General features: G+C 41.6%; 1 protein-coding gene across 2 annotated transcripts in view; it reads left to right on the forward strand.

Annotated features, from left to right (window-relative positions):
• gtf2a1 (general transcription factor IIA, 1) overlaps window positions 1–12002 on the forward strand; it is a 55319-nt gene that overhangs the window by 16325 nt on the left and 26992 nt on the right. For both annotated transcript variants that reach the window (XM_078562061.1, XM_078562062.1), the window contains exon 2: window positions 10767–10868. In XM_078562061.1, coding sequence (XP_078418187.1) covers window positions 10767–10868 — 102 coding nt within the window. The remainder of the gene's footprint in view (window positions 1–10766; window positions 10869–12002) is intronic.

The following is a 12002-nucleotide window of genomic DNA, read 5'->3' on the forward strand; positions in this document are numbered from 1 at the left end:
TTGGAACCACAGTGGTTCCTCGATAATTAAATGCTGACCAGTGATTGCCTAGATTATATGATCAAGTCTATAGTGGGATTTAAACTCAAGAATGCAGTCGTTGAGCCAAGCTGTCCCCAAACTCACTTCTCCCACACCTCCAATCTGATTCTTCACCTACAACATTTCTAACTACGTCGACCCCTGCTGCCAAACCCTTATCTGTGCCTTTTAAGACTAAGTTTAATTACTACTCCCACTCCCCTTGTTAGATTCCCTTCTGAAATCATAACTTTTGCAAAAAGAGGGAGATTGGTTTCAGATCATATATATGAATTTTAACTAGGCCAGTACTGCATTAATTTTATCAAACTTTTATTACTGTTTAAGATGGGGAGACTTTGCATTTGTAAAAACAAAATCATATTTGAACTTGGCACTCCAACAACCTTTGTCATATGGATATTAAAATTGTCATGTTTGGTGCCTTCTGCTCCCACAAATTACAGTGAGGGAATGCATTTGAGTTTGCACTGGCTGGAGCTTTCAGACATTGTCCTCACTAAGCCTGCAACTTCTGTCTCCCATTTAAAATGAGTGGGGGAAATAACTGGGTCGCAAGTGCATAAGCAGAAATAATATTTAACTAGGTTTCTTCACTTGTCTACACCACAATTTGTTTAATGTGTCAACTAGCCAACTCCTCTAGGCTTTCATGTTTATGCCTTGCCACTGTATTCATTGTGTATACGGCACCTGAATACTGTGTGGAGCCATATTCAGTTCAGCTGTTACCATGTTGCAAGTGTTTTCGATACTAATTTTGGTTGACCGTTCTGTAGCCAAAAGCGATTTGAATCTGGGGATAAATAACTGCTGCTTCAGTTTTCCCATATCACTGCTGTTATTCAAGTCAGAGGCAAATGAGAAGAATTGATGGGACATGAGGTTTTATTGTTTTACAACATACACTAAAATTAAATGAAGTGTTGTAATTTATTTTTGCTTCTGTATTTTTAATTACAGCAATTAGTTTTGAAGTCCTGACAATCTCAGTTTTATATTTCATTAGGACAGTAGGGTGGTATCCCAAACAATTTACATGTTCCAATGATAGAAGGCTTCATTATTTACCTGGATCACACTACCATACTTCGTTGTGTACCAGTTAAAGTTCTGGTTCATATGAAGCTGTTTGCTCCATTAAACAGAAATTGAGCAGTTGAGCCCTAATTGTAATACCCTGTTTGTGGAACCTTCATCGTCATCCATCCGAAGGTTTGCACCCTCATCACCCTTGTATTTAATCATTTCCATTGCTCTCCTTGTCCCAGTGAAGTGAAAGAAGAAAAGAACTTGCACTTAATGGCACCTTACACAATCTCAGGAAATGAAGGACTTTTCAAATTCTAGTCCTGGTTGTGATGTAGGAAACAGGACAGCCACCTTGTGCACAGCATTTCACAAACATCAATTAGGGAAAAGATCAGATGATTTGTTTTAGTAATGTTTGTTGATGGAGAAATGTTAGCAAGCTCACTGGAAGAACTCCCCATGTTCCTTTTTAAATAATGTGTCTCTAAAAGACAATTGAGCTTTGAGATCCTCCCATGAAACTCCAGACATCGCTTTGGGTTTTTCCCACTCCAGGAATCTCCTTGAGTATTATCTGACAAACCATCAGTTGACCTAAAACCAAATTTGTGTTTATGTAAAATTACACAAGTAAAATTAGATTACTGTACTTCAGCTTCATATTGCATGCCTTTGTATGCATCTCTCTACATACTACTATAAATGCTATAAAAACTGGAAATCTGAAATAAAAGCAGAAAATGCTGGAGGTGCTTGGATCTGGCAGCATCAGTGGAGGGAGAAAGAGTTCAGAACTGGAGAAAGATCCTTGACCTGAAACGTTAACACTGTTTCCCTCTCCATAGATGCTGCCAGACCTACTGAATATTTCCTGCATTATCTGTTTTTATTTCTTCCTCAACTGCACGAGTTGATTTACCTATACCCTCACTCTCTGGAACACCATCTGTCAGTACCTTCATCTCAAGCATCCCTCAGTGCCTTCAAAAGCATCCTCAACGCTTCACCAATCATGCTTATGTTTCCCTCTCTTTTAGTGTCTTACCTTTGGCCACTGCCCTGTAAACTGCTTTGAGTCATATTTGTGCGTATTATAGAAATTATTGTTTCTGAATATCATAGAAATACATATTGAATCCAGTGTGTCACCTAGTTATCATCAATGTTCTCCTTTTATTTCTGGCATCTATGTGATGGATAAGAACCTCTTCTGTTAGGCTCTTTACCAATTTCAAATCAATTCTTAGTGGACTTGGGGCTAATTTGGCAACAATGGTCAATGTTGCTCACACAGATCAAAGGATACACTTTATAGGATAAAGGAAAGACTACTGTACAGTAAGAAAAAAACAGAAAATGCTGGAAAATACTCAGCAGGTCTGACAGCATTTATGGGGAGAGAAACAGTCAACCCTTGAGGTTGATGACCTTTCATCAGAACTGGAAAAGTTAGAGATGTAACAATTTTAAAGCACAGAGAAGGGAAAGGGGGAGGGGAGAAAAAGAACAAAAGGAAAAATCTGATAGGATGGAAGACATGACATTAAATGATGAGAGACGATAGTGCAAGGAAAAGGATGGCGGTGATGCGACAGGAAAGGCAAAAGATGTGTCAACTAAAGGTGTTAATGGGAAAATTCATAATTATTGCCAGCAGCTACCACCCAAAAACAAGCAAACAAAGGGAACAAATTGGAACTGTTCCAGTGAAGCTCTGTGTAAGCTTGAGGAACAGCACCGCATCTTTTGATTAGGCACATTAAAGTCTTCCTGTCTCAATATTGAGTTTAATAAAAAATTCAGGTGCTAACCTTTGCCCCCAAAGTTTTTTTGGTGTGGTTTTGAACGGCAGTGTTATTTTGATCCTAAGCTAATAAATGAAGTATGAAAACAGACGCTAACACTTTTCTTGATAATAGTTTTATTCACAATGCAACATTACATATGCCTGCCAACACAGTGTTCCAACAGAGTGTCTGCTTTTTTTGGGTATGAACTTAAAACAAATGAGCAAACTAACAAACCAAATTAAAGTAATAGCCTCTTAAAAGGGCACTGTAACAGAAACAAAACTCCAAAGGAAACTTATCTGACTAAATCAAAATGTCATTTTGTGGGGTGAGGAAGCACACCAGCCAGTCTCTCTTTATATGTGTTCTAAGTACTTAATTAAGCAATGCCCTTCCTCTGTGTATCTTAACAATATAATTAATATGCCATTAACAGGCAGCTGCTGGGAATGATTCTGCAGTTACCCATTAAGCCGCCTCCTCCAGACACGTTTCTTTACTTGTCCCATTACCACCTCAGTTTTCCTTACGTCATCTCTTTTCCTCATATTCCACCCTATTGCTTTTGTTCTCCCCTTTCTCTGCCTCTGTACTTGCTTAAAACCTGTTTCATCAAAATTGGAAAAAGTTGGAGATATAATGTCAGCAACCTCATGTTAACTCTTCTTTCTCCACAAACACTGGCAGACCTGCTGAGAATCATAGAATAGTTACAACACTGAAAGAGACTGATTCTGCTCATGATCATGCCAGCTCTCTGCAAGAGCAACTCAGCTCACCCCACTCCCCTGCCTTCTCCCTTAGTCCTACAATTTTTTCCTCTTCAGATAAATATCCAATCCTCTTTTGAAAGCCACAAATAAATCTGCCTCTGCCACACTCTCAATGCATTCCAAACCCTGACCACTTGTTGCGAATAAAGGTTTTTATTCATCTCATCTTTAATTCTTTTGCTATTCACTTTCTGGTTCTAGATCCTTCAGCCAATTGGAACAGTTTCTCCTAATCTACTTTGCCTAGACCCCTCATGATTTTGAACACCTGTATCAAATCTACAGCCCCAGCTTCTCCAATCGGTCCATTTAACTGAAGTTCCTCGTCACTGGAACCAATCTCATGAATCTTTTCTGCACTCTCTTTAAAGCCTTTACATCTTTCCTGAAGTATGGTGTGTAGATTTGGACTCTGTACTCCAGTTGAGGCTGAACCAGTGTTTTGTAAAGGTTCATCATAACTTCCTTGCATTTGTAATCTATGCCAAAATTTATAAAGCCCACAATCCCATACGTCTTTTTAACCACATTCTCAACTTGCTCTGCCAACTTCCAATGATTTTTGCACATATACCCCAGGTCCCTCTGATCCTGCAACTCCTTTAGAATTGAACCCTTTATATTGCCTCTTCTCATTCATCTACCAAAACTTACTACTTTACACTGCATTAAATTTTATCTATCATGTGCCACCCATTCCAACAGACTGTTTATGTCCTCTTGAAGTCTAACATTACCTTTCTTGTGGTCTATCTGTATCATCTGAAATTGTGGCCTGCATACTCAAGTCTAGGTAATTAATATATATCAAGAAAAGCAGTGGTCCTAGTTCCAATTCCTGTTGAAGCCCACTGTATGTCTTCCTCTGTTCCAAAAAGCAACCATTAACCACTACTCCAATACAAAAGCAAAGTAACGTGGGTACAGGAAACCTGCAATTAAAAATAGAAAATGCTCATCAGATCTGGCAGCATCTGTGGAGAGAGAAACAGAGTTAACGTTTCAGGTCTACAACCATTCATTGAAACTGGGTAAAGGTAGAAATGTAATAGGTTTTGAGTAGGGGAGAGGGAGCAGAGGAAAAGAACAAAGTGAGAAAAATTTCCAGCAAAGAAGAAAACAAAGTGGGAGCAGAGGTTGCAACCTAAAATTGTTAAATTCTATGCGGGGACCAAAAGGCTGTAAAGGGTCCATTCAGACAATCAGGTGCTGCTGTTCTTCTAGTTTGCATTGAGCTTTATTGGAACGCTGCAGCAAGCCAAGGACAGAAAGGTCGAGTGGAAACAAGGTCACACCTGTCTGCTTTTCTAACTATGGAATCCGAAATTATGTGCTTTCCCAACCTTCCTCCTGAGCCACTTGTGGTGCCATTGACTTGGCTATGCCTGTACTCCACAGAGGAACCATGAGCCTTGCCAGTATTCAGAACTGAATATTGGTTGAAGAGTCAGATACACAAGGTACCCCTGCACGTCCTGTCTGGTTCTGTTTGACTGTCTGACGGTCAGTCACCCATTTCCACGTAGCTCTCGGCCTCAAATGCACCACAGTGATGTCAGCTGCTGCTCAGGCTCCAAAGCCTCAAGCTGAAGTTCAAGCTCCTCCAGCTCATGACACTTCCTGCACATGTTGTCCAGGACTCGGGAAGCGTTCTGGAGTTTCCACTTGGAACAGAATATGCATTGCATAGTTGTAGGTGTTTTTACATTAGGGCAGAGTAGGGAGAACACCCTGACCTGTGCTGATTGAAATGAAAAGTATTTCATTCCCCAGTGCTAACGTCCCAGACCCGGATTAGCATAAATTAAATACATGCTATTGCAGGTGATAAGACATAGGGTGGAATCATGCAGTCCTGTTGGTGGGAGGGGGGAGCATCATGTCGGGCGTGAGCAGGCAATATAGCAAGAAGACCAAAAATCAATTTTATGCCGTTGTGAAACCAATTTGCGATCGTCCGCTCCACCTGTCAATGGCAGGCCGCATTTCCAACCGTCACACATCAGGAACCTAATTTCAATACTTTGGCATCTCATTATAAGCCCTGCTTGCCAGAATCATCCCTCCCATGCTGGATCACCTGGGATTCAGCCAATGTGTTTCACAACTGTACATAAACAACGTGCACCTGATGAGCTGCCCTTTGCTTGGAACTTCGAGGTTTGTTTGCCTATCTTGCTTCGGGCAGCACACACAGTCTTCAGAGCCAGGTTTCACAGGCATTACCTCATTTTTGTTTGGGGGGGGCGGTTGCAGTTTGTGGGCAAGTCTCTACCTACCAGACCAGCTGTAAGGTGGGGGTGTCCTTTCAATGGCTGCAGGGCCAGGACTTGCTTGGGGAAGGGAGAGAAGTGGCCTCAGGCAAGGGAAAAGACTGCAGGGTGAGGACTGCACTGGGGAAGAGGGGTATCTCAGTGTGTGTGTGGGGCACAAGTTGATCTGTGCAAGTGGCCTTAAGATAGGACTGAGGAGGCAGTCTCCAGAGGAGATGAGGCCAGATGGATACCTGAGGGTGTGTGTGAGAGACAGAGTGTGGTGATGTCTCTTGAGCTGGCAGTGAGTGAGATGCTAGTGAATGTGTGATGGCCTTGTGAGTGTGTGAGTTTAGAGTGATGAGATGGTTGCCTTACCCTGGTGGCACGGATGAGATCATCCTCTTTCTGCACTGGATGGCAAACATCTGTGCAGCATTGGCACTGATCACCGCTGCCGCTGCCTCCTAAGCCGGAGTGGTGAGATTGCTGGACCTCCTATGGCCCGAGAGGGGGCGGAGGACATCATGGTGGATCTCCAAAAGGCATTCCAGTGACGGGTCACTGAACTCTTTCAGGACCATGTCTTCACTGGAGCAGTTCTAAGCTGTAAGCATTGCGAACCTTGTTGCGGCTGCAGTTTAGATATGGCACCTGGAGTGAGGTAATGGTGTAGCAGGCGGGTCAGAGGCTGCCCTGCCAGCAAGATGTCGCGTTTCCTGTGGCTGTATAATTAATGATGTGGGAAGTGGATATGGCATGAAAAGCTGCCATTGCAGCTGGTGGGTAAAATGTCGTTTTTCACGCCTGCTACCGCACTTAGTGCAAATCTGGGACGATTCTGCCCATTGTCGCAATATGTTTGGAAGTACAGTTATCAGTACAGTCTGTATGTGTGAAAAAAGAAAAATCTAGGCTGCTGTAAAATGGCAACAACATCACCTCTTATAAAAACTAAGCATTTCAGGGGCACAAAAGCAGAATACTGCAGATGCTGTAAATCTGAAATAGAATGAGAAAATGCTAGAAATACTCAGTAGGTCCTCTGATCAGAGGAACTGAGCTAATGTTTCAGATCAGTGACCTTTCATGAGCTCCAAGGTCATTGACCTGAAACGTTAACTCTTTCCTTCCCCACAGTTGCTGCCAGACCTGAGTATTTCCAGCATTTTCTCTTTTTATTTAAGTATTTCAGGGAATTCAGGGCTAAAGTGATCTGGACCAGTATTGATTGCTGGAGAAGATTTTTCCTCCCCAAACTGTCCTTGGATTGTTTTGCTTCTCCCAGGAGATAACATTGTTTTTGGGTGGAATGGGGAGTGTATATATTGTAATAAGGTATCTCAATTGTATGGGGCAGATTGGATAGACCAGAGGGTCCTTTACTTGCCAGTCATTTCTCATTGGTTATCTGAACAATTTCCCATCTGGATATTTATTGTATTGGTCAGTGTGGTTATTGTTTTAGCCAGTTGCAATACTGACTTACTGTCGCTAGATGGGACCAGCACATCAAGTTCTGCACCAACTTGCATGCTGAAAATTTGTTATAAAACGCTGGTATATTTGCCAAAACTTTTTGTCAGGTGAGTTGGTGCACGTAACGACATGTTACAAGCTAGGGAAAATACTTGTTGCTTGGCAGACGAGACTAGTAAATGCTGAGCTATCTGAGATGATTGCATTGAATGTAACTGAAGTGTTAGTTGCATTCCTGGCTTAGGATGGATAAAATGGTTCATTACACAATCCACAGCCTATTTCAAAGAACAAAGTAAAGTACAGCACAGGAACAGTCCCTTTGGCCCTCCAAGCCTGCGCCGATCATATTGCCCGTCAACTAAAACATTTTGCACTTCCAGGGTCCGTATCCCTCTATTCCCATCCTATTCATGTATTTGTCAAGCTGCCTCTTAAACACCACTATCGTACCTGCTTCCACCACCACCTCTGGCAGCAAATTCCAGACACTCACTACCCTCTGTGTAAAAAAAACTTGCCCCGCACACCTCTATAGTTTTCTCCTCTCACCTTAAATCTATGTCCCCATGTAATTGACTCTTCCACCCTGGGAAAAAGCTTCTGACTATCTACTCTGTCCATGCCACTCATAATTTTGTAAACTTCTATCAAGTCGCCCCTCAATCTCCGTCGCTCTAGTGAGAACAATCCGAGTTTCTCCAGCCTCTCCTCATAGCTAATAACCTCCAGACCAGGCAGCATCCTGGTAAACCTCCTCTGCACCCTCTCCAACGCCTCCATATCCTTCTGGTAATGTGGCGACCAGAATTGCACGCAATATTCCAAGTGTGGCCTAACCAAGGTTCTATTCTTTAGGTCTTTTTTAATAGTTTAATAAAGATATTACCCTTCCCACTCCCTGGGTTTCTGCCTCCTTTCCTGCTGATGTTTATTCTGGTGAGGTATAATTCCTTGCTCACACTCTTCTGTTATCTCTCCTGGTGACCATTCTCCATACTAAACCTGGGTGTCTGCTGGCTGGCTATTTGACTGTGCAAGGCAGTATGGCAAAGGGGGATCCTGTACACCAATAAACTCCTTTCAGCAGGGTTTACTGGATTGCAATCATTAGAAATCCTTGCAACCCCAGGATTGCTGAGGCCAATTGTAGCACATCCAACGTTTTTGAAATCTGCAAGTTCAGCACGAATCGCAGAACTTCCTGATCTGTATAACTCAGTTATACGCTGTGCAATGAGCCATTGTAGGTGTCGAGGAGATCTGTCTTAATAGGTGCAGGGAAACAGCAGCGAAGAAAGTGAGTCGTAAGAAAGAGTTCAGGATAATTAAATAAAGCAAAAGAATAGGAGAAAGGCAGGTTGTAGTTAACAGAAAGAAGCTGGAGTGTTAACAGGAGAGCTGGTTAAAAATGTTATATGGTGTTAAATAGATATTAAATGAATTCTTCACGGATGAAGGCAGTAGACAATAGCCTAGATGCAATCAAATTAACTTAAGATATGTGGAGGTTAGTACAATCTTTTGCAAAGGAGATTTCAGTCATTTAAATAGCAGCAGAGCTCATATCACAAAATATGCTCCTGTAACTCTTAAGGAAATGGCAATGGAGTTAGTTAATCCAGGAGCTACATTTGAGGTCCTAAGGATGGCACATATTATTCTGATATTTAGCAGAGGAATGACATGGGGTATTTCCCAGCTCTGAGGGGGAAAATAAACTACCTTATGAGATACAATCGATGTTCATCTAATTGCATGGCAAGTCAAATTTAACACTGATAAATATTGCACTTAGATTGTAAAATTGTAGGGCAGAAAGTATAGGATGAATGAAATCCATTTAGCACAAAGACACCTGAGAATAATATTAAAAATGTCACTTTCAATGTCTAGTCAATATATCAAAGCAATTAAAACAAACAGAATCCAGTCACTCAAAACCAGGATCATAGAGTAGAAGTTTTACTTGTCATACCACATTGGGAGTACTGGGTTTAATTTGCTCACTCTCCCCTTTCCTCCTCCAACCTCACCAAATCCTTGACCATTCAAGGACCTCAGGCCCTCATGTTAACGTAGCTGCTATACTCTTTCTTCTCAAAATAACTTTCTTTCCCCCTGTCCTCATTAAAAACTATCCTTGCCCTATCTGTATTTTCTGTTTACCACTGCATGTCTAACCTCCTTCCCTTCTCAACATCCACAAATGCATTGTCGCCTCTCAGCTCCAAGCTCATCTTCATTTCAGATTCCTTGTTTCAATCTCTCCAGTGCACCTGCTGCCCTTTGAGCCATCCTTGGTGACTGGTAAATTATTCCTCCTTGTCCACCCTTCAATAGTAGATATGGTAGGCCACAACATCCTGACAAATTATAGTTGAAGCACAGCTTCTTTCAACTGAACGTTGGGAAAACTGAAGCCATTGTTATAAACTCCACTCCCTTGCTGCAGACAGTTCATCCCCCTCCTCGGCCATTTGCAAATACAGTGATCCTGATGGGGATTGGTCCCTTGTCTCTAGACTCTAGAAAACGGCGGAAACTGTAAATTCAGAGCAACCCAGAGCTGTTTCAGAGTTGTGGGACCTTGAGGAAACTACCTTAATTGCTGAGAAAATACATCCTCAGTCACAGATCAATCTTGGCAAATCTCAGCTAGGATGTTGGAAGTATATATTTGGTTTCAGTATTCCTGGGCTAGGGAAGGGATAAAAGAGCCGGGCTTTCTGCTCCAATCTATTGTGGATGTAGTGCTATCTAGTAAGCCCTGCTGGAAAATGAGAGCATGTGTTGTCATTGGCTGTGAATAAGTTTGGGTCCAGTTCCAAGTGATCAAATGACCTTTTGGCACCCAGAGTCCAGCCTCCTATTATGAACTCTCACTTGAGGGATGTAGTGAAGGGTAGAGAGCAAATGGAACCATACACCTGCACCTTCAGGAGGGGAGAGAAAGCTGTTCTTGGTGGAACCAAACCAGTGAAGAAAGCCAACGTATATACCATGTCCTGCTAAAAGCACTCACTTTGTGGGTTCGGAATAATAGTGCAATTAAGAGGTTGATCACAGGAAGGGTATTTTTGCACTTAAGTTTAAAGCTAGTAGTATGAGGCAGTGACTTTCAAAGGGCCCTAGGAAGATGATGGATGAGGCCTATGTTCCTTTGCTCCTAAAACAGGGAACCTACCCAAGATTATTCACCTGCATTGTAATTCACTCCTACTGGACTGTTATACAAACAGGTATCTTTTTAAAAAAAAACCTTATGTTAAGGAACAGCTTTCAATGGAAATAGCTAACTAATAATAAACTAAGACTAAAAGTGGGGTAATTTATTTTAGTTCTCACTTTTTAAACTTCTAATTTTCTTTTTCTTTAATTTTTCCTTATTTCTCTAGCCTAAACTCTACAGATCAGTGATTGAAGATGTAATCAATGATGTACGAGAACAGTTCCTCGATGATGGAGTGGATGAACAAGTTCTTATAGAATTAAAAACGGTACTTTTTTTAACCCAATCCTAATTTTCAAGCAAAAACTATGTAGACAAATGAATATGCAATGAATGTTTACATTGAGTCACAGCTTACATTCTAATGATGATCTGTTCTCACAGCTTGGCAGCACCGTGTGTTGACATGTTAGGTGTTGGCTAACAAAACACCCACCACCAGAATCCTAACACATGAAATTGATTCTCTATATTTTGACTTCTGTTTGGAGGTTATTTATTTTATGGTAACAAATTACTACTGCAAAGCAATTTAAATTCTTTTTTGGCAATTCAAAGTGAATGCTAGAATGCACCATTTATTCCATCGACAGTGCAATTTTCCTGTAATTACCAAATTAATTTCAGCAGTTATTTTAACATTATAAAATGTTTCAAAAGACATTCTTTTGAAATTATTTTGCTAAAATATACTTTAGGTTCTCTATTATTTCCCAGATTTAAAGCACTAAAAATGTCAGCAGTCACTTCTAATGTATCGTAATCACAAGGCTTGCATAATTTGATTTGTTTAGTGGCACCATTGTAGTTCCAGTGAGGACTGTAAATACATCTATTGGGGAAGAATTTTCCCCCCGTTGGGGGGGAAGGCGCAGGAGCGGGCACAGGCGGGCATGCCTCCGATGGGCACCCCTGATTGAGGGCGTGCTACGTGGGCGGGCCAATTAAGGCCCACTCAGCATGACATCCGCCAAGAAGCGCTATGTGCTCCCTCTGCGGGTTTCCCTCAGCCCTGCCCCCCACTTGCTGACCTAAAAACCCTGGCCGTTATGTAATCAAATCTCGGCTTCAATTTGTTCTTCTCAACTTAAATGCCCATGTGAAGCATTGGATCTTTCCATCAAAATGAGTGTGAATGATGCATTAAAAAAAAACTCTTGCAATTCAGGAAGATCTAAAATTAAATTTCTGTATCCTGGTCTGTTAGTATGCACTGGCTCACTGATATTACATAATGGTTTACAATGCTTTTCTTTCCAAGCTGAGCTGTAATTTTATAAAGCAAGTGTGGGTTTCATTATTAAGCATCTACCCCCTCATCTCCATGGAAGGAGCCAATGGTCATTTTCCACAAGTGCCCCCAAGCTTTGGGGAAACTAGAGATCTGCCTGCATTATCTGAC

The sequence above is a fragment of the Cetorhinus maximus genome, chromosome 18 (assembly GCF_964194155.1).
Source record: "Cetorhinus maximus chromosome 18, sCetMax3.hap1.1, whole genome shotgun sequence".
In the NCBI taxonomy this organism is placed as follows: Eukaryota; Metazoa; Chordata; class Chondrichthyes; order Lamniformes; family Cetorhinidae; genus Cetorhinus; species Cetorhinus maximus.